Here is a 23471-nt window from a genome sequence, read left to right on the forward strand (position 1 = left end):
TCAGACGCAGTCAGACGCGCTGTCACTCCTGTTAGCAATGTAGCTAGGCTCAGTATGGCCAATGGTATTTTTTGGGGCTGTAGTTAGATGCGACCAAACTCTTCCGCGTTTTTCCTGTTTACATAGGTTTATATGACCAGTGATATGAAACAAGTTCAGTTACACAAATTGAAACGTAGCGATTTTCTATGCTATGGAAAGTCCACACTATGACAGGCGTACTAACACCTTCGGCAGCGCATTGATACGGAGCTCAGATATCAATGCGCTGTCGAAGCGCGCAGAAGGTGTTAGTACGCCTGTCATTATAGTGCGGACTTTCCATAGCATAGAAAATCGCTACATTTCAATTTGTGTAACTGAACTTTTCATATCGCTGGTCATATAAACCTATGTAAACAGGAAAAACGCGGAAGAGTTTGGTCGCATCTAACTACAGCCCCAAAAAATACCATTGGCCATGCTGAGCCTAGCTACATTGCTAACAGGAGTGACAGCGCGTCTGACTGCGTCTGACTGACTGGGAGGTCGCGCAAAGCTCGGAGAGGTACGGAGCAGCTCGTCTCAACTCAGATAAGAGCATATTTCATTATGGAAGTACGGTGGACTGTTCCTTTAAGCCTACGTAGATCAAAAAGATCACCGTCATGCTGAAACCTAACTTGTACGCTGTAGTCGTGCTTGATACCGAGAGAGCCGTAACTGCACTTTCAATGGCCACCAGGACATAAATACTGCATGTATAGAATTGCCAGTCACGTGATAAATATCGCTTCAGAAAAGTTTGGTGACTTTGCCCCAAAATGAGGTTTATAAAGCTGCTTCTTCACAGGTTATACTTCTACGACATGTGTGCATGGTTGCTACAGAGTCACTATACTTCTGTGCATGCACACCCGCATACTTGCTTCAGTACACCATGATTGACTTAAAATGTTTCCCGGTTCAGCAGATGATTGGCTTTTTGGGGAGATGGGCGGGATATATGTTGACAACTCCCACAGATTTTTACTCAGGATTCAGAAAGTGGGATGTCGCCTCCCTTATGTCTCTGATATTGCAAACTCTATACTTGATTTAGTATACATATCAACTTTTTTTTTTTTTTTTTTTTTTTTAAATGCAGCATTTGTGATCTACAACTTTCTGAGCCTTTGTTACGAGTACCTGGGAGGTGAAAGTGCCATCATGTCTGAGATCAGAGGGAAGCCCATCGAGTGAGTCCTGTACTCTCTTTCTCTGATTTTTATTTCTCATCAGCTAGTGTTATGGAATATGATCGAGAGCTATATGTCTGCAACATCAGGTCGGGGTTTTTTTTTCTCGTCTTTCTAATATGTAAATTATGTTGTTCTGCTATGTGAAGGTCCAGCTGTGTTTATGGGACTTGCTGCCTTTGGGGCAAAACCTATTCTATTGGCTTTCTCAGATTCTGTAAGCAGGTGAGCATGAAGAACGCATTCCTTGAACTGTTGCTAAAAATGTTTTCCCAAGTTGTCTTGTTCAAATGTAAATCTGCATTTCCAGTCCACTATACCTTGATTTGATTTTTATTTTTGTCTCCACAGGCAACACTCCAGTTCTGTGTGGTGAAGCCGCTGATGGCGGTGGTCACTGTCATCTTACAGGCTTTTGGAAAATATCGTGATGGAGACTTCAAGTATGTGTTCCTTTTCACGTAGTGTAATATTAAACAAGAAAGTAGGGTTGAATATTAAATCCAGTTTTAATCATGATTCTTTGATTAATTGAACACGGTTCACTGCTTTATCAGTTGACTAAGGCTGGGCAGACACTGTGCGATTTTTGGCCCGATTTTGACACGGTTTTCACTCGTGCGACTATTTTGGAGATCGGGCCGATTTTTGGCTCAATCGTGCGTCTCGGATCGTGTAGTATACATGGGGTAACGACAAGCGATTAACACCTCACGACCTCCTCCCGATCGATCGGATGAAAATCAAACCTGTTTGAAATCCTGGTCGCCCCTCGTGAGGCTATCGCACTGTTGATGCAGTGTCACGAGCCGATTTACCTCAACCTGTCACACTGCACATGCGCGAACACAGATACGGAAGAGAAAACAAACACTGAGCAGCACTTCCGGTCTCCTCCTCTTCACGTAGATGGGATTTATGGCTCTTTGATGGGATCCGCATCTTTGTGATCCGTTCTTTGAAAAGAGCCGTTCAAAAGTCTGGCTCATTTGGCTCTTTTTTTAAATATTTATTCAGTTTTAAGAAGACAGCGTCTAAAGAAGCCAGATCCCTCTGCTTAGACAGTGACACAGGGGTGATAGCGTTCCGGCGCCGCACCGGATTTCCGGCGCGCCGTGGCTGGGGAAAAAAAAAAAAATCTAGTTCGCCCATTGTCCTGTGTCATTCTGAGATGCGCAGATAGACAGTAAAGGGAATTCCGAATTCCCTTTACTGTCTATCTGCGCATCTCAGAATGACAGGACAATGGGCGAACTAGATTTTTTTTTTTTTTTTTTTTTTTTCCCCCCCAGCCACGGCGCGCCGGAAATCCGGCGCAGCGCGCCGGAACGCTATCACCCCTGGTGACATCAATATTTCTCGACATACCTTTTATATAATGCAACCTAGACTTTATTGTAACCCCTAAACGCTCATAAATAACCATTAAAAAACAGTGAGGGCTTCAATGAATGTCCATGCAGAATGGCTTTTCTGTAAAAAAAAAAAAGAAAAAGAACCCACTCAAGAACATAGTTATCAAGAACGCAAGAATATTTTATAGAAAAACACTTGTTTTACAAAAATATTCAAGTCTGAGATATAAAACAGATAAATAAATAAAATACACAAAAATGGAACAAACAAAATGACGATAGAATAAATTAAATGAACGTCCGTGCAAAGTAGTTTTCCCACAATATTATCATTAATATCACACAACATTATAAACTATCTGAAACACAGTATATAAAAAGAACGACAGAAAGAACGGCTCCCCCAGCTCGAGACTCGGTTCTCATCGTTCATGCCTAGGAGCCGTTCAAAAGAATCGGTTCGTTCGCGAACGTCACAACACTATTCATGTTGCAGTTCCGGATACAAGAATCTGGAAGTATGGAAGTACAGTGTGAGCTAGGGTTGGGCGGTATTACGGTAAGAAGGTATCCCGAGGTATCCAAAAGTACCAACGGTATCGGTCTCATTACCGTCATTTAAAAAAATATATAATGTCTAAATAAATATGGAGTACATGAGGTCATAATATAAAATAATAAATTGAAGATCATCCCGAATAACTGTGTGATCGTATTTTCACTAATTCTATCAATTTCCTAAAGAAGTTTTCATCGCGTGCAGGGTTGTTTATGTCGTTACCATGGCAACCCTGCGTGACATTTTGGAGTCTGACAGAAAGCTTCGCAAGAGACTGAGACCGGGGGTGTCATGGCTTAGATGGCTAAGGCACCGTACCATAAATCCGGGGACCCGGGTTCGATTCTGACCCGAGGTTATTTCCCAATCCCGTCTCTCTCTCCCCCGCTCATTTCCTGTCTCTCTATACTGTCCTATCTAAAAAAAAAAAGAGACTGAGACCGCGGTTGAAAGATGGCAAGTCAAGATAACGAGTTAGTGGCAAAAAAAAAAATACAACATCGGCAGTGTGGCAGTATTTTGGTTTCAAACCAAACGAAAAATCTAATATGTCCCCTAAGGCACACCATAGCCTGGGGTACTCCACTTCCACGAGATCTCTTCAATGAGTTGTGTTTTGAGTAGGTTACATGAGTAACAACAAGGTAAAATAATATAACGTATGACATTTGGGATGTGGGTAATAAACGTTTGAAATGTCATCTACTGAAGAAACGGAAGAAAACATCGTAGCGTAAACTGTTAGGTTTCTGGTGGGAATTAGCAATGCGCTTGCTATCTTTGTTGGGTGTGTTAAACCGTATGGATTTAAGTGGAATAATTGTAAGGAGTTATGTGATCAAGACAACGTTTTAAGCAAGGTAAGGCCATTTGATTATTAATTTCCCTGCCATGGCATGACGTGGGCCCATATGATTTTGCCTTGTGCAGCTATCGCGCATTTGAATTAGGTTCGCCTCATTTGCGCTGAAGAATATGGTTTATCGCGCAGTCTAAACGGACTTGGGTGTTGGTTGATTCTTTTTCTTTTTTTTATTTCCCATGCTTGAAAGGGTATGATCCTGCTCATCGTGTACTTTTTTTTGATGGAGTAGGTGAAATAGTGCTGCAAATGCGTTTCAACGCAGACGTGTAAACGACAGTTGAATGCTATTTTCAAGATGAAGGAAGAGTTGCTTGATGCTTTGAAATCTCTCTTAATGCACAAAATTCGCTTTGCTGCTTAATCCATACCACAATGCACACAATTCGCTATGCTGCTTTTAAATAGTACATTTGAGGCATAGGCGCACGTTACACAGTAGGCCGAAACAAAATATTATTTTTTTCTCGGTAATACCGTATACCCCGGGAAAACACAGAGACAGTTTAAAGGTATCAAAATTTGGATACCGCCCAACCCTAGTGTGAGCAGTCGGATCGCATCCGAGCATCGGATTGTGTAGCGTGAGAACAGGAATCGTAAGCTGCGTGCTGTTTACCCCTGCGATTCACTCGTACAGTGTGAGCAGCAGCTAAATACCGCAATTGAAAAAATCGCACAGTGTATGCCCAGCCTAAAGTGAACTAAAGTGTGGGGGGTTTTTTTCCTCTCCCGTTAGTTTTACTTTCTTTGGACGCCTTTTGCGTTCAAACACGAGCTCCCAGTTTCTTTCCTCAAGTTTTAATTGTCTCGTTGGTTCAATCCATTTGGGTATATTAATAGATAAGATTTTATTTATACATTTAAAGTAATACAGACTTGTACTATGAAAGAAGTGCTTGTTTTCTCTCAACCTTAAAATGATGTAATTAAAAAAAAATTGCCTGTCAGTTTTTCTATCAGTTTTCATAAATAATCATACCAGTTATTACTAACATCTGGACTAAAAAGGATTTGGTTTGGTGTCCCGGCTCACCTTGTTTTGTAACAGTGTGGCCAGCGGGTATCTCTACGTGACCATCATCTACAATGTCTCCGTCAGCCTGTCCCTGTACGCTCTTTTCCTCTTCTACTTTGCCACCCGAGACCTGCTCAGCCCCTACAGCCCTGTGCTCAAATTTTTCATGGTTAAATCGGTGATCTTTCTTTCCTTTTGGCAAGGTGAGTCACCTTTTTCACCCCCATATGTGTTTGTCATCGAAGACCAGCTGTGTTCATGGAAACTGTGTTCATATGACGCGTCAGATGTTATTCCTATCTTTTCAGGTATGCTGCTGGCCATCCTTGAGAAATGCGGCGCGATTCCAAAGATCAGCTCTGCCGAGGTGTCTGTTGGTGAGGGCACTGTAGCAGCTGGTTATCAGAACTTCATCATCTGCATTGAGATGTTCTTTGCTGCCGTGGCCCTGCGCCATGCGTTCACATACAAAGTGTACATGGACAAGAGGCTGGACTCGCATGGTGAGGCATCTCGCAGCATCTTCTATTCATGAACAAGCAACTGATGATTGATTTACATTTATTAGCATGCTCTTTTTGTCATTGTTACTGGATTAGATAGCTTTAATCCAGGCTTTTTTCTAAGGAATTATGATGACTTCTTTTTCCTGGCTTGCTTACTCGCTCTTAAATTTCCTTCTATCTTTTCTTTTCCTCCCATTTTTTTTTTTTTATTTTTTTATTCCACCCACATGCTTACCATGCATTCATACCGCCTTCGTCAAAATGCTTTTCATGCCTTTTTGTTACCACTCGAATATTGTTTTCCTGCTTGCCTTCCTCATCCTTACTTTCGAAACTCACGCTCTTTGCATCCCACCTCCTCTTTGTTTCTCTTTTCAATCTCTCCTCCCTTTCCTTATGCTGCCTAAAGGCCCTCTTCCAACATATGGACAGTACGGTAGGCTACACACTTGCTCTTTTTCCTTAAACGCCTAAGGCATTTATAAAATGTTTACTTTCAAATTTATAAATATATAATTATTAAACAAAATGTGTTTTTGAACCGCCGTTTTAAAAATTTTTCTCTTCTCTCTCTCTCTCTCTCTCTCTCTCTCTCTCTCTCTCTCAGGTCGCTCCGCTCCGATGAAAAGCATCTCGAGCAGTCTGAAGGAGACCATAAACCCTGGGGACATGGTCCAGGATGCCATTCACAACTTCTCTCCAGCTTATCAGCAGTATACTCAGCAGTCCACTCTGGAACAAGGGGTCAAAGCACCACCCCTGTCCCGTAGCCATAGCTGTATGAGCGCGCGGGACACGGAGAAAACCCTCCTGCTCAGCTCGGATGATGAGTTTTAGCCACAGTGTAGGCTCCCGCAAGCATCCAAATATATATGTAGGTACTTTTCTGTCTCTTGGGTAGATTGTATGCTGCAATGACGTACTGGTAGTTGAGCCGTTTATCTTGGACACATCATTACAGGACCATGTGACATCTAGTCCAACGATTTACATGTTGGAGTATTATAAGTATCGCTGCTTATTGTTTCATTGTTCTTGACGTGGTGAAACAAATACTTTTCAAGGAAGCCTTTTGGTATGTTCAGCCTCCTATGTGGTTTATTTTAAGAATAACTTTTTTTTTCGGTGATTAGGAAATATTTAGTTGTCTTAATTCGTGCTTATCAGCGTTTTTACACATTTATACTTGAATTCATTTGGGTTGTTTGGTTTTTTGGTTTTTTTTTTTTTTTTTCTGAAGGCAGTGACAGAATTTTAAACTTGGCATACTGAATTTGAGGATTTGTAATCCAAGTCAGGTATTAGCGTGATGGTCATCAAAAAGAGTTTGAGGTTTGTCTTTGTTTCAGCTCTGTATAAGATGGTCAGTGTTTACAGTTGATGTAAAAGGGGCTTGAGGGAGTGAGCAGAAGAGGGTTTTAATGTGTCACAGCATCTGTTCTGGCAGTCGTATGAAGCTTGTTTTGTGACTGATAAATCAGGGACAGAGTGGAGTTGCTGTTAAGGAAGATCCAGTTAATTGAGCTTGATGAAATTGCAAATTAAATGAAATCTGCTCTTGGTTTAGTTTGGCTGCTGAGCAGACTGGAATGTTAGGTTGGTAACTGGGCCATTGTTTGCATTAACATGTTTTCTTTAGTGTGTTAGACACCGAGGAACCAGCAGTACTCTTGGCAATAAATCTGTTCTATGGGGTAAAATAAAACTTGCTATAGTTATGCAGATAAATGCTGCTTAAACTGCAAAATCATCTAAATGTGTACATCCCAAATATTTCCCAATGAGGCAGTGAAGAGTGAAACTACAATTTTTTTTTTTTTGTATGCTTATTATGGTAGTTGACTTGGCTTTATGAGTAGGCTTCCTCTTGGTAAGTAAGCCCATTATTTCTTGAGGGCCACTAGAGGGAGCTATCTTGTACAGTATGAGGGCATCAGCACCTTATCTCAGTAGGACATATTAGCTGCTATGGTGTGTTTCTAAGGGCCCCGTTGATTTCCTTCCTGTTCCCCAGTTGTTTTTCTTTCCAGCTCTCTTCTGGTAGCACGACAGCCTTCCTGGCCTAGATTCTACTTGTTGTGAATATTGTGTTATCTCTTTAGCTTATCTAGCATTTGAGTTAAATGCTTGTCGGTCCTGCTCTTATTTGTGCAATAGGGGCCAGTATAAATTATCTAGCTACAGCAGTTGAGTATTTATGGTACCTGCCTTTTTTTGTTTTGCATTTTAATAGAGGATTTCTGGAAATATTTATCATTTAATGCACTAAATCCAGCCCAGTTTCCTAAAGGGGATGTGAGGCTTTTAAGTAACTCACCCCAGTCATTTATTTAGGGGGCATCCTAAACATTCTCTATGTTCAAATGATTGAAACAGGCTTTCTTTGCTGTAAGGTAGCTAATGTCAAATTTTTAAATGCTTTGGAGAGGGGTGGTATGGTTGTGTTGCATCAGAGCTCCAAGGTTCCTGTCCGTGTGGTGTACATGTCCTCCAAAGTTAAAAAAAAACCATACTGGTAGGTGTATTCTACTCCTCAGTATGATTTAAAAAAAAAAAAGTGTGAATGAATTCAGGGATGGATCCAGCCTTGTGATGGACAGACATCTCATCTCCATTAAGGGTGTATCCCTGCCTGTGGGGTCCACCTCATCTCTGATTGAATGAACATGAATGATTTAGAGAGAAACTCATTATTGCTAGGTATGACGCTATCAGGGCCTTTTGTACGCTAGGGTATTTTAAGCACAGTCTGAGCAATAGTGTGCATGATCATGCAAATGCTTTGATTTTTTACATTTTTAATGTGCCATTGTATATTTTCCTGCGAAGATGATGCTTCTATTTTTCCTTGTGATGTCCCTACAAAAATAAAGGATTTTGTCTGAGACTTGATTTTTAAGCACACTTTCTTTCAATGATCATACACAATATATACATTTATTTCAATTAATGGCATAAAATAGACTATTTTAACATAGAAAAATATGTAATAAATACAAATAGGACTTTTTTTACTACTTCACAAAACATCCAGCATGTTTGGAACCAAAACAAGATGTTACAGAAATCAAATTTAATTAAAATTGAAATAGCTTTAACATTTCATTGCAATAACTGTTTTAACCTATAAATATTAACATACTATATAACCCTCAATGCTGGAGTTAGTAAAGCTGATAGTTGGCAATCTTGTCAACCATGAGTTAATGAGCACTTCTAACCACAACTTGTCCCTTTCTCTGTCCCTCCCTCCCTCCCTCTAGCACTTTCAGAATCACCTTTTTGTTCCTGTCTTTTACACTAGTTTCTTTTCCTTATGTCACTTCCCTGATCTTTCATACTTTATACACTCGTGATACTTTCTAGACTTCCAAAAGTATTTTATCATAAATAAATCTACTTATGTACAAAAATACCACTGCAAAGCCACAAAGTGTATCACAAATAGTCATCACACACAAACATGACCCACTCTGTCACAATGATTTCAGCATTTCCCTGTTACCCATCACCAATTATGAGCTAAGTGAGTGTTAAAGGGGAGACACTAAAATATTCTCTAAAGAGCAGGAGTAGAAACATGGGCATAGCTGAAATGCTCATTAAAATATACTTATCCTAAATACAAAAATCACACCATTACAATAATCAGACATGGAAAATATTCCCAAACTATTCATACATAAACAGTATTTAGACAATCACAGCACTCTAGCTTGTAGGACTTCATCTTAAATATAGATAAAAAGAAATCTCCATGTTGCAGATTACATATTGAAAATATATGTGGGAATGTATTGAGAAGCTTGCATTGGCATGGCATTCTGTTAATCATGATATTTAAGTCATAACTGAGTATATTCCAGCAATGTTTGCCAACTTAGAGTTGGTAGTCAAATATTAAGTCAAGCTTAATCATAAATCCAGTACAGACACTTTCTATAGGTATTACTAGTTTTTCCACATGAAAAATTGGGCATATAAATATTAAAATGGTATAATTAAAATGTTTTCAAGCTCCATTACATGTAAACTTACCAACATAGGGTAGTGTGTTAGTTATACTGGTTAAAGCAAATGCAATAGAGGTGAATACAATCAAATAATTCACAACACAAAATCTGTTGTCTCAAGAAACATGTTAAAAATGATGCAGATATGCCCTGCATTCTCGTTGTCTAAATGGTCCAATTAACCAATACACAAAATGTGAATAAAATGCAACATTGGGGTAAGAGTGTGGTAAAAGATTCTGAAAATCCTGCATCAATGACTTCACTTACACAACTATTTGTTGTGTAACATTCCTAAATGCTTGGCAGCCGTTCATTTCAGCTTAGATGGTCCAGTTGTTGTGTACCTTGTACTTCTGTGTGTTTGAGTGTGTGTGTTTTTGCGTATTTGTTTGCCTAGTGCCTGTAGGACTCAACCCTAGGATGCCTCTTGCTCTCTGGGGCCATGGCTTTGCTGTGGGCTCTTCACTATGGTGATGACAGAGGCAGTGTTGAGGCGAGGCGTTGTAGCTAGGATGCTGCCTCCTGCAGACTCCAGGCTGCGGGCGAAGCGCTGCAGTGCTGCAAGTCGAGCCCCGAGCCCCTCCAGCTCCCTGCGCATGCCTGCGTTCTCGGCCCCGAGCCGTTCCACCTCGCGCTGCAGTTCCTTCTTCTGCTGTTCCAAGGCCTCGCGCTGGGACACGCGCTTCACTCTGCAGCTGGCTGCATAGCCACGATTCTTCAGCGTACGTCGCCTCTGCTTTAGTTTCTGGATCTCTTCTCTGGACAAACCACGCAGGTGCAAGTTCAGCTCACGCACCGACAGAGACATGAGCTCGCTGTCCGACAGCACAGGAACATTCTCTCCACACTCTCTTTTTACCTGTAAAGACATGCCATTACAGCTCCTGAATAAACAATGTTCAGTAAAGACAAGACATCTTTGCGAAATTAAAACTGCTTCACATAATGACATGACATTTCCTGTTTATATAACAGTACTGAAAAACATATCCATGCAAGTCACTATTACCTGTAGGGCTTTGCTGGCTCTGCTGTCTGAGGTCATGGTCGCGCTTGGTTTTTAGATTATCTGTTTAAAAAAAAAAAAAAAAATCACCAAGTGTTGAACAAAGACTGAGATATGAAACTTTCACTAAGCCGTTTCGATTTCTTTCAGCAATTTGATGACTCGAGAAGCATTTTAAACCTTAAATTCAGAGGTTTGATTTCTATACATGTAAAAATATGCATTACTCCTCACTCAGACCAACCCTGTGCAGGACGGACAGTACTGTATATCGACACACAAAGAGAAATCAGGTGTGCAAGATCCGGAAAGAGAAGTACTGTAGGTTCACTGACAGCAGGTGAAATGTGGTTAGAGCACAGAGGAAACACAGATCTGTCTGTTGGCCAACACACTGCTGAAAGGAGAAGTGTGGGCCGCACTGAGAGCCTGTACTGCTGTTCAGCCATGATTCAGCACAAGTACTGTCCCCATGGCCTTCACTGACACTAGAATTGAGCTTTAAAATCAAGTACATTTATTATTTATTTGGCTAGTTTATAATGCCTCACCAACATGCTGTTTGTCTAAAAACACCACACACACACTACGGAACGGCTCATCAGATAAAATAAAATAGCCGAATGTGTTTGTTCAGGTTTTAAAAATAAATAAGATGACACCTAGTTAAAGAAACATCTTTATATGTTTATTAAAGCTACATTCCCCCCCCCACACACACACACACACACATGACTCGTTCAAGTTTTGATCATCACTGGTAAACAAAGGAGCACAAATTAACAGCCTCCCAGCTCTGAGAGTCTGAAAGCAGCCATTAAAGCGAAATAAAAACGAACAGGTTAAACACAGCTAGACTTTTCCCAGTAAAATGCCTCTCTCAAGAACTAACTTTTAGCTAAACGCTAGCTAGTCAGCGACAGTGCTGTCATCTCGCACTCGGAACAAAACACCTCAGTACTCACCAGATTAATAATAAAACACACACTGCTACTCACTCAGAAAAATATATATATACACACACAGACGCCATTATCAGTTTATTTAATGATGACTAAGACACAAAAGCAGCGGAAAAATGCCTCACTGCCCGAGCCGGAGCGTCAGCTAGTTAGCTTAGCCAGCTAGCTAGCTAGCTACATAGCATAACTGGGCGGATTACTCCGTAGGTTAGCATTATTGTAAACAAACGGTGTGGAAAAAGACTTGCCTGGTATGGACTTGAACTTCCGCCGTAGCCAAAAAGACAAATACAAGTCGATATTCTTTACATTCAGACCTAAATAAATCACACATGAACAAATCTAACAACTTTCCACTCCAACGCCACACACAGTCAGCCAGTCCGCCTTTTCCCGGAATTACTCACCGTCCGTCCGTGGGATTCTTTCATTCATTGAAAAAAAAAAAAAAAAAAACACGCGATGACGTAAAGCCCCAAGAATGTGGGCGGAGCTTCGACACCACAGTCTCGAGGCTTGTAAACAACATGACGGCAGCACAAAATGCCAAATCACAAAACAAACAAACAATATTGCGCAGTACTGTATTAAAATGCTGTAAAGATCAGTAAACATTAATAAATTAAACAAAGCTAATGTTTGGTGCGACGAGCCTTAGCTTTAATAAATTCTCAGGGACAGTGTGTGCGGTTTAGAAGGAAATTAACTGGCAAGTTTGACTGGACATCTTACAGAACCAGCTCCAGTCCTTCTGGAGACTTTCACTGTCATTTGCATCTTTTTTTCAGCAAAACCCAGTAGCTTTCATAATGTTCGTTTGAAAAGGGGTCTGTTATGTAATATGCTGACATACACTACCGTTCAAAAGTTTGGGGTCACCCAGGCAATTTTGTGTTTTCCATGAAAAGTCACACTTTTATTTCCGACCATAAGTTGTAAAATGAATAGAAAATATAGTCAAGACAGTTTTCTGGCCATTTTGAGCATTTAATCGACCCCACAAATGTGATGCTCCAGAAACTCAATCTGCTCAAAGGAAGGTCAGTTTTATAGCTTCTCTAAAGAGCTCAACTGTTTTCAGCTGTGCTAACATGATTGTACAAGGGTTTTCTAATCATCCATTAGCCTTCTGAGGCAATGAGCAAACACATTGTACCATTAGAACACTGGAGTGAGAGTTGCTGGAAATGGGCCTCTATACACCTATGGAGATATTGCACCAAAAACCAGACATTTGCAGCTAGAATAGTCATTTACCACATTAGCAATGTATAGAGTGGATTTCTGATTAGTTTAAAGTGATCTTCATTGAAAAGAACAGTGCTTTTCTTTCAAAAATAAGGACATTTCAAAGTGACCCCAAACTTTTGAACGGTAGTGTACAAACTTTTTTTTTTTTTTCTCCATGGTTTATTTAGTTTTATTTCAAGGTATAAAATAAATAAACAGAGATCCATTCCATAATGACCTTTTTCTTTTGGCTGCTCCCAATTAGGGGTTGCCACAGCGGATCGTTCGTCTCTATTGCTCCCTGTCTTCAGCATCCTTCTCTACCACAATCATGTCCTCTCTCACCACATCCATGTATCTCCTCTTTGGCCTTCCTCATTTTCGTTTGCCTGGCAGCTCCATCCTCAACGTTCTCCTTCTCCGCATCTCTTCTCAGGATGTGCCCGTACCATCTCAGTCTCATCTCTCTTAGCTTAATTCAGAAGCTCTCCACATGTACTGTCTTTCTGATGTGCTCGCTCCTTATCCTGTCCAACCTCCCATCGCGAACCTTAATATCCTCAACTCCGCCACCTCCACTTGTATCCATTCCATAACGATACAACAGAAAATCTAATAAGAATGGCACAATACACAATAAACCAAACCCCACTCCCACCTATCCACCCCCACCCCATTCTATCCACCCTACTCTACCTGCCCACTTGCCACCCACCACCCATTAACCCACCCTGTCCAGGCTGTATGAAAATCAGAAGAGAAAGAAAACAAAAAACAAAAAGGGAGCTAAGGTAAATAGTAGCCCATCAACACATCAAGACATATTAGACATTCATGGCAAATTCTGTCAGGGCAGCTCATGGCAAATCTGGAGGCTACAGGACAAGGGAATCCACATACAGGAGGAAAGGCTGCCAGAGTTTAACAAATTTACTTTTTTTTTTGCTGGTAAACTAATGTTTGGAACTCTAAAATAGTTTGTACTGGCTTAATAATGTAGAAGTCTCATTCTTATCTCATTATCTCTAGCCGCTTTATCCTGTTCTACAGGGTCGCAGGCAAGCTGGAGCCTATCCCAGCTGACTACGGGCGAAAGGCGGGGTACACCCTGGACAAGTCACCAGGTCATCACAGGGCCGACACATAGACACAGACAACCATTCACACTCACATTCACACCTACGGTCAATTTAGAGTCACCAGTTAACCTAACCTGCATGTCTTTGGACTGTGGGGGAAACCGGAGCACCCGGAGGAAACCCACACGGACACAGGGAGAACATGCAAACTCCGCACAGAAAGGCCCTCGCCGGCCACGGGGCTCAAACCCGGACCTTCTTGCTGTGAGGCGACAGCGCTAACCACTACGCCACCGCGCCGCCCCTAATGTAGAAGTCATCAAATAAAAACCTATAACAAAGTTTGTTGCAAAAGTAGGATGCCTAAGACTTTTACACAGTACTGTATAAATAAGAAAAACATAATTGTATAGTACACACACACACACACACTGCAAGTGAAAGACCAAATGCAAGCAAAGGTTTTTACTTTTCTTGTACAAATGTCCCTAAATTTATCTGGACACTTGGTGTACCAAGCTGCCTTTTGCAGGATTTGTTTAAACATAATATAACATAATACAAGTGTTGTCAGGCAAAACAAACCTCACTGGTAGCACTTATGATGAACATGAAAGAAGATATCATGAAAAAAATAGGTACCCTATAGGTACATGTGGCTACTGCTTAGTAATAAAATTGTTTTCTGATACCATGTCCATACAGTAAATATAGCATATATATTTACTCTGAAGCAGTAGCCACAAAAATGAACAATTTAAAAATCACAGAAGTAAAATATACCAAGTGTCTGTACTTTATATTATTCTACTCTTATCTCTTACGGTTTTTGAAACTGAAACCTCTGAACCGAGGCTGATAAACACACGCTGTCACCATGACAGAAACTCTTATTTCCCGGAAAAGGCCCGGTGCTAGAGCTCAGTGGAACGTACTTTCCCTCTGTAATAAGCCTAAACATGTCTGAAAGTGATTTCTTTAGTCTAGTCCGTTTATTTCGAATGGTGACCCGAATTGTATACACTCACCATCCATTTTAATCGGAACACGTGTATATGCATGTGCAGTATGCGATTGTTACACGCTTACATTATTACAGCATGATGACATAGTAGCTAGCGCCTGTATATGAGGCAGTAGCCATAACAAAAATGATTTTGACCTTTTTGGTGACCTTGACCGGATGACCCTCAAAATGTTGGAGGTTCTATTTGAGACCAATGCCCATCTATCCTGAAAGTTTAATGAAGATCGATCCAGCCGTTTTCCTGTAATATCATTAACAAAAAAAAAAAAGCAAAAGCAAAGAAACCTGACCGAAAACAATACCTCACCCCTTGGTGGACTCCATCCTGGGCAAGGTAATAAAGTAAAATAAAATAACATAGCATAGCATAGCTGGGTGGCACGGTCGTGTAGTGGTTTGCGCTGTCGCCTCACAGCAAGAAGATTCTGGATTTGAGTCGAGAGGCCGACTGGGGCCTTTCTGTGCGGAGTTTGCATGTTCTCCCCGTGTCTGCGTGGGTTTCCTCCGGGTGCTCCAGTTTCCCCCACAGTCCAAAGACATGCAGGTTAGGCTAATTGGTGGCTCTAAATTGACCGTAGGTGTGAATGTGAGTGTGAATGGTTGTTTGTCTCTATGTGTCAGCCCTGTGATGACCTGACAACTTGTCCAGGGTGTACCCCGCCTCTCGCCCATAGTCAGCTGGGATAGACTCCAGCTTGCCTGCAACCCTGTAGAACAGGATAAGCGGCTACGGATAATGGATGGATAACATAGCTGTTCCTGAAACTCTACAGTCCTTAGGACATCCACTACAGCTGAGTGTAAGGACAAAATATAAAAAACAAGGTATAGATAGAAAGATATTTTCTATCTAATTCCTATTGTGGTTTCTGTCAGTTGTAATCCACCATTCCATTATCGATACCACTTATCCAGGGTCAATAGGGGAAGCTGGAACCAATCCCATCTGACTTCAGGGAAGAGGTGGGGTACACCCAGGGCAGGTCACCAGTCATACATTATTTTACCTTTAGCAGTACAACAGCTTGTCACTGGGGCAATACCCTCTAAGGTATTTATTTTTACCTTTTATATACTATTTGGGAACATATATGTACCTTTTGGGCCCTAAAAAGGTACACATAGTTACCTTGAGGTCCAATAATGAGCCCTAGGGGGTACATTAGTATCGACTGTACCTTGGGGTATAGAAATGGATTCCTACTGTACCCCTGTTTCTGACCGTGTATAGGGCTAACACAAAGAAAGATATATTCACACCTGTAGGCAATTTAGAGTAGCCAGTTGACCAAATCCTCATGTTTTTGGACAGTGGGAGGAAACCAGCGCACCAGGAGAAAACCCACACAGGTATAGGGAGCACATGCAAACTCCACAGAGAAAGGACCCAGTTTGAACTCAGAACCTTCTTGCTATGAGGTGACAGTGTTAACCACGGTACCACTGCATATCTGATGTTATATCTACAAGTAAACGTAAATGTAAATGTGTTGTGTCAGAAGAGTGAGAGTTTCTTGGTGAATATAGCAGTTCTTTTGGTTCCTCTCACACAAATTTCTGTTGGTTTTTCATCACAATGTTTGAATTGTTACCTTTTTGCAGGGAAAACCCCCGGTGTTATTTTAACTTCTCTTTATAATCATTGCAGTGTAAAAGTGTTCCTTTTTTAAACTAAGAAACAAGACAAACTTTAGTATTTATTCAGAATTACTAAAACAGGAATAATTGTGAAATTCACCGGGATTCCAGCACATACTTGTGTATCTCAAAAAATTTGAATATCGTGAAAAAGTTCAATATTTTCCAACAGTTATTTAAGAAAGTGAAAATATAATAGATTCTAGGTTAATTACATGTAAACTAAAATGTTTCAAGTATTTTTCTCTTTTAATTTTGATAATTATGGTCTACAGTGCAAAAAATAATCTCAAAATATTAGAATATTTCATTTTGAGTTTGAGTAAAACAGTATAAATACCATGGATCTCTCGGTCTAGTTCACTACACACAGCCACAATCATGGGGAAGACTGCTGACTTGACAGTTGTCCAGAAGACGATCATGGACGCCCTCCACAAGGAGGGTAAGCTACAGAAGGTTATTGCTGAAAAGGCTGGCTGGAAAAGGTGCACAAGCAACAGGGATGAACGCAGCCTTGAGAGGATTGTCAAGAAAAGTTGATTCAAGAACTTGGGAGAGCTTCACAAGGAGTGGACTGAGGCTGGTGTCAGTGCATCAAGAACCACCATGCACAGACGTCTTCAGGAAAAGGGCTACAACTGTCGTATTCCTAATATCAAGCTACTCCTGAACCAGAGACAACATCAGAAGTGTCTTACCTGGGCTAAGGAGAGAAAGAACTGGACTGTTGCTCAGTGGTCCAAAGTCCTCTTTTCAGATGAAAATAAATTTTGCATTTCATTTGGAAATCAAGGTCCGAGAGTCAGGAGGAAGAGTGGAGAGGCATTGAATCCAAGGTGTTTGAAGTCCAGTGTGAAGTTTCTGCAGTCTGTGATGACTTGGGGTGCCATGTCATCTGCTGGTGTTGGTCCATTGTGTTTGATCAAGCCCAAAGTCAACACAGCCATCCACCAGGAGATTTTAGAGCACTTCATGCTTCCGTCTGCTGACAAGCTTTATGGAGATGTCGATTTCCTTTTCCAGCAGGACTTAGCACCTGCCCACAGTGCCAAAACTACTACCAAATGGTTTGCTGGCCAGGATATTACTGTGCTTGACTGACTAGCCAACTCACCTGACCTGAACCCTGTAGAGAATCTATGGCGTATTATCAAGAGGAAAATGAGAAACACCCAACCCAAAAATACAGATGAGCTGAAGGCCGCTAACATGGGCTTCAATAACACCTCAGCAATGCCACAGGCTGATCACCTCCATGCCACACCGCACTGATGCAGCAATTTGTGGTAAAGAAGCCCCAACCAAGTACAGGTAGTCGTCGACTTACGACCTATGCAACTTACGACTGATCGACTTTACGACCGTCTGGTTATGACTGGCAAGTGTTTCCCAGCTGAGCTAGCTGAGTGTACGACAGTTTCCGCCCCAGCTCCCGACAGCGCCTTTCGCCGCGTACAACAGTTTCCGCCCCAGCTCCAGGCACATGCGCAGTCTCTCTCGCGCTCCCTCGCACACTCCATCATACAGTTTCTGCCCCAGCTCCTGGTTTATGAAATGAGCAAATGCTCCCGCCAGCCCGAGCGCTGCAACAGCTGATGATGACGTAGACGACCCACAGCCAAGCACCAGTGATACCAGCGGTCACTAAGTTTTGTATTTTGCTATGTTTTACATTTGTATTTTGGTATGTTTCAAACTAAAATGTTTTCTATTTTTCACACCTGTATTTCGTATTTTTTGTTTTGCACATATTAAACGAATTGTACTGTACGCAGTGTAGTATGCAGTGTTTGACTTAAATCAAATAATGAGCCAAGGTAATGAAATAAGAAAATGTTGATAAAATAAGACTTTAAGATGATTACAATATCATTACACATCACAATATACTTACGTTCATTTAACATAGGCCGACTTAAGACCAGATCGGTTTACGACCGGTCAGTCGTAACCAAACGCAGTCGTAAGTCAACGACTACCTGTATTGAGTGTATAAATGAACATACTTTTCAGAAGCTGGACTTTTCTGTCATGTAAATGCTTTTTTGATTGCGCATAGGAAATATTCTCATAATTTGAGAAACTGGATTTCTGATTTTCATGAGCTATAAGTCATAATATTCAAAATTAAAACAAAAAATGTTTGAAATATTTCATTTTTTCATGCAATGAATATAGAATATATGAAAGCTTACCTTTTTGAATTAAATCGTGAAAAAAATGAACTTTTTCAAAATGTTCAAAGTTTTTTTAAATGTACTAGTACAGGGATGGAGGGAATTTGTGGACAAATATGCAAAAGGTGCAACTAAAAATTCAAAATAAGTATGAGAGTTAATTATAGCAAGGCTGAATTTAAAAGCATAATCAAATAAAAAATGAAAAACAGATGGCAAGAGTAATTGAACAAGGAAAATAAAAGTTGGCAATACTACAGTATCCAAAGAAAGTAATGAGAGAAATGAGAGAAACGGAAATAAAAAGAGGAAGTCATCATCTCAAGGATGATGACTCTGGTCTTAACAGTACACTTAAGTTAACTGGTAAACATGCAACTAGTAGGTATGAGTATTGTGTGGAGGAAACAGTAGAGCTTTTTTTTAAATAACACTTTATTGAAAAAGTACAAATGTACAAAACCAATATGGCAATATCATCATATTATCCTATTAAATATAGGGAAGAACAGAGAAATTATCAAAGGGAACAATTTAATAAAAATCTCGTATAAACAACTTATAATACAAAAGTGAAAATAAATTATGTAGGAAATGTTGTAGTTAAATGTATACTGCCTTTCAGATTTTTCAAGTGTAGGTCATAAAAAGAATTTTCCCTAACACTCAATTATTTTTGTTTAGTGGACTGAAAGCTACTGAATTCAAATCACAGACTTCCAATTTTATGAGGGTTTTTTTCTTTAAATAGAACAATTAATGAATTTAGGGCCATGTAGCCCTAAATTCTTTGCTATTTTTTCCTGCTTCACCATGACCCAATTCAAGATACTTCGTCATGCATCACATGGTGGGCTTTCCCCATTTGCGCAAGGCATTGTGGGATACAAATTTGAAACAAGAGAGAAAATGGTGGACGTGAATGTGCAAATGAAACGTGAAAGACCGACTACAGTAACGGAAAGTGGGAAGAAAAGACGTTATGTTGCGAAGGAAAGGAAACACAAGACCAAACTAATAAATATCGGCGGTCAGCGAGCACCTCGGTGTGATCAGCTGTTCATCGAGCAGCAGAATGATGCAACTGTCAGTGCACACGGACTTCCTCTGTCTGCTTGACCGCGCGAAGCAAGTGATTTCATAGACATTATTTGCTCGGGAATCCCCTCAAATTAAATGACTTCCCAGCCACAGAATGGCCTGGTATTTTGTAAGATATTACAGAAATAAAAAATATATCACAATGGCCAAATTTCAGAGGGAACTAAATTTCACTGATTTTATGAACTCGAAAGGCTATCTCGCTTTAAAGATATCCATGGATAGAAAGTAAGAAAGGAAAACAAGTAAACAAGCAAGAAAACTAATAATAATATTTAAAAAAATACATATATACAAGGGGAAACACAGTTTTATCTCAGTTCTCTAATTCAGTGGGAAAATGTTTTAAAATACCATACAATCTTTGTGCTTTTGCTCTTTTTACAAATATTAAGGATCTTAAGTATAATTTAAATTTGTTCAAGAAAGAAACAAATTTGGGGGATGATTTTAGGATTCTATTCTTGTGGAAACAGAACACGTAATTGTTTATTGTCGTCAGACCCCTTCGCAGTAAACGTCATTCATACGTAAGCGGAAATTGCGCGCGCAGCCTGGACCCAAAAAAGACTCAGAAATGCCTAGTTGTTGTGTTTTCGGGTGTCAGAATCGTAGCAGTGATGGGGTTAAAATGTTCTGAGTTCCAGCAGGATCTCACCCATTCCAAAAAAAATCGCCGACGTCTATGAGCCATTCCAAGCTAACCTACACATCATAGTCATTTTTTCAAATGTCACCAGGTGTTAAAAACTGCAGCTTATTACAAAGATATATATCTGAAGTTTGATTTCAGCATTCATGGACTGCTTGAAATGTGGATGACATATAGCCAGAAATCAAAACTGTTCATCTGAAGTAGTCACAAGCATATTTAACCTGTAGAAGTGACCTTATGTGCACTTTGAATAAAGACATTTTATCTTGTATACAAACCGAAGGATCTGCAGCTGATAACATTTTGGAAAACTTTGTTCACCAAGTTGAACTAAGGACCACTTTATTCTGTGCATTGTTATGTGGGAGTTTAAAAATAAATAATAAATAGATACAACTTTTGCACTTTGTTTCATACTGGTGGAGGTACTCGTCACGGAAGTCACATTTTTTTCGGTCACGGAAGTCACAGACTTCCAGTGCTCTCCAAGGTCAGCAATTTACTAATTTATGATGGCTTGCTTAATTTAGGAATCTCTAGACTTCCCCCTGGTATACTGTGTGAGACAAATGGTACATCTCTCCCAGAAGGCTACGAACTGGATAAAACATTTCTTCAGTCAATATTTTTGAGGATGTAGCTGTCACGGAAGTCACATTTTCCTCCTGGTTTTTTTTTTTTTGTATGAAAATGTAGTTAGAAATGAAAAAAATGTTGGCTATGCTAAGGAGCTGTATAATGTCCATGAAATAAATGCATAACATTTTAAATTTGTTCTGGAATTTATGGGCCATAGATTGACTTCAACCAAATTTGAGTAGCTTTCGTCACGGAAGTCACCTTGGAATGGCTGCTATGACTACAAGCCATCAAACGTGTAGACTGGGATGAAAGCACTATCAAAAATGCGCGGGTTTGCAGCGCCCACTTCATCACAGGTAAGATCAGGCTATTTATTAAATCTTTATTTTTCATTCTTTCTAGTCTTCGTTTATTGATGTAGCAAAATACTTTGGTAACGTTTGTCTGATTAGCTGGGTCATAGTTACACAATGTAATGAATATTGTTAGCATGTTAACTTAGCTTTGCATGCAATTTTGTTTGTAGGAGAGGTCTCGCTTGACTCAAGCAGTCCAGATTTTGTGCCATCATTATTTGTGTATGCCGAAAATCACAATTTTAAAGCAAGGATGGAAAGGTAAAATTGTGTGCCCTCACTCTAAATGCCAACTTGTGTTGACTGCTCTAACCTAGCTCCCGCCCCATTCAGTTTCATTTCTGCTCTCTGCCTCTCGCTTTTTACGCAGCTCTGATTTCTCTTAGCTGCACTCTTTACACTATCATTCCTTTCATGCCATTACCTCCTGCAAATTGCTGTTTAGTGTTGGTATTTGCTGTTGTAGCTAAAGCCACATTGCCATCACATCACTGGCATAATTTGATTAAAACAAAATGAATATGAATGTCCCATTATTAATCAAGTTGTACATGCCCGCACATAACAATCATATGCGTCTAAAGACTTGTAGGCACGAAGTTTTTCGTGGGTGTACACTGAAGTCTTGTCAGTAAGGTACGAGTATATATCTGGCCATTGTATACCAGGGAACTTACTAACATCGTCCGTTCACTCTTTAATTAAATACGGATCCGGTAGGCGATGTCCACTTGTTAGAGTTAACTTATTTATGTAGCATTCTCGATCTTGTAACGACAATTGTTTTGCATAATCTGACAGCTCATAATGGCGGTCTATGGGCAGCGCCATTGTTTCTGAGTCCAGGCTGCGCACGCATCCTGGCAACGGTCGGTTTGTTTACAACGGAAGAAGACTATAAAAATTTGAACAAAAAAAAAAACTTGCTGTATGGCTATATTTACATTTTATGGAAAGTCCAGACTTAATAGAAGAATATATAGTGGTTCTTGAAAGTTTGTGAACCCTTTAGAATTTATTTTTCTGCATAAATATGACCTAAAACAACATCAGATTTTCACACAAGTCCTAAAAGTAGATAAAGAGAACCCAGTTAAACAAATGAGACAAACATATTATACTTGGTCACTTATTTATTGAGGAAAATGATCCAATATTACATATATTTGGTGGCAAAAGTATGTGAACCTCTAGGATTAGCAGTTAATTTGAAGGTGAAATTAGAGTCAAGTGTTTTCAATCAATGGGATGACAATCAGGTGTGAGCGGGCACCCTGTTTTATTTAAAGAACAGGGATCTATCAAAGTCTGATCTTCACAACACATGTTTGTGGAAGTGTATCATGGCACCAACAAAGGAGATTTCTGAGGACCTCAGAAAAAGTGTTGTTGATGCTCATCAGGCTGGAAAAGGTTACAAAACCATCTCTAAAGAGTTTGGACTCCACCAATCCACAGTCAGACAGATTGTATACAAATGGAGGAAATTCAAGACCATTGTTACCCTCCCCAGGAGTGGTCGATCAACAAAGATCACTCCAAGAGCAAGGCGTGTAATAGTCGGCAAGTTCACAAAGGACTCCAGGGTAACCTCTAAGCAACTGAAGGCCTCTTTCACATTAGCTAATGTTAATGTTCATGAGTCAACCATATGGAGCAATTTTGAACATCCTTCTGTGTGGAAATCCGAGTGTGGAGTTCGTCCATTTTATTTTCCAGAGATTGAACGTTTGCAAACAATATTACCGGGAGGGTTAGCTTTCCACAGCTAACCAAGCGCCAGAGCCTTCGGTCAGCTCCTCCCCGCGAACACTGAACAACAATGGTGTGCATGGCAGGGTTGCAAGGAGAAAGCCACTGCTCTCCAAAAAGAACATTGCTACTCGTCTGCAGTTTGCTAAAGATCACGTGGACAAGCCAGAAGGCTATTGGAAAAATGTTTTGTGGACGGATGAGACCAAAATAGAACTTTTTGGTTTAAATGAGAAGCGTTATGTTTGGAGAAAGGAAAACACTGCATTCCAGCATAAGAACCTGATCCCATCTGTGAAACATGGTGGTGGTAGTGTCATGGTTTGGGCCTGTTTTGCTGCATCTGGGCCAGGCCGGCTTGCCATCATTG

The 23471-nt window shown here is 40.3% G+C and overlaps 2 protein-coding genes across 4 annotated transcripts in view; one reads left to right on the plus strand and one right to left on the minus strand.

Annotated features, from left to right (window-relative positions):
• tmem184ba (transmembrane protein 184ba) overlaps positions 1–8404 on the plus strand; it is a 28640-nt gene extending 20236 nt beyond the window's left edge. Inside the window, exons 4-9 of the mRNA XM_060939680.1 lie at positions 1127–1217; positions 1367–1442; positions 1569–1660; positions 5045–5214; positions 5320–5514; positions 6125–8404. Coding sequence (XP_060795663.1) covers positions 1127–1217; positions 1367–1442; positions 1569–1660; positions 5045–5214; positions 5320–5514; positions 6125–6354 — 854 coding nt within the window. The 3' untranslated portion in view covers positions 6355–8404. The remainder of the gene's footprint in view (positions 1–1126; positions 1218–1366; positions 1443–1568; positions 1661–5044; positions 5215–5319; positions 5515–6124) is intronic.
• Positions 8405–8473: 69 nt separating this feature from the next.
• maff (v-maf avian musculoaponeurotic fibrosarcoma oncogene homolog F) lies at positions 8474–11933 on the minus strand. Of its 3 annotated transcripts, none has more exons than XM_060938928.1 (3): positions 11909–11933; positions 10543–10602; positions 8474–10392 (listed from the first exon to the last, which is right to left on the minus strand). In XM_060938928.1, the coding sequence occupies exons 2-3, from the start codon at positions 10576–10578 to the stop codon at positions 9949–9951; spliced, it is 480 nt and encodes a 159-aa protein (XP_060794911.1). In that variant the 5' UTR covers positions 10579–10602; positions 11909–11933; the 3' UTR covers positions 8474–9948. The 3 variants fall into 3 exon arrangements, with proteins under 3 accessions (XP_060794911.1, XP_060794910.1, XP_060794912.1); XM_060938927.1 differs by lacking the exon at positions 11909–11933 and adding an exon at positions 11750–11902; XM_060938929.1 differs by lacking the exon at positions 11909–11933 and adding an exon at positions 11505–11695.
• Positions 11934–23471: the final 11538 nt, after the last annotated feature.

The sequence above is a fragment of the Neoarius graeffei genome, chromosome 14 (genome assembly GCF_027579695.1).
Source record: "Neoarius graeffei isolate fNeoGra1 chromosome 14, fNeoGra1.pri, whole genome shotgun sequence".
NCBI classification, from domain to species: Eukaryota; Metazoa; Chordata; class Actinopteri; order Siluriformes; family Ariidae; genus Neoarius; species Neoarius graeffei.

Bases quoted from the DNA above. Each gene is read 5' to 3' on its own strand.
- maff (XM_060938928.1), bottom strand. From the start codon at position 10,578: ATGACCTCAGACAGCAGAGCCAGCAAAGCCCTACAG. The intron at 10,393-10,542 runs GTAATAGTGACT...ATGTCTTTACAG, and splicing joins GAGCCAGCAAAGCCCTACAG to GTAAAAAGAGAGTGTGGAGA.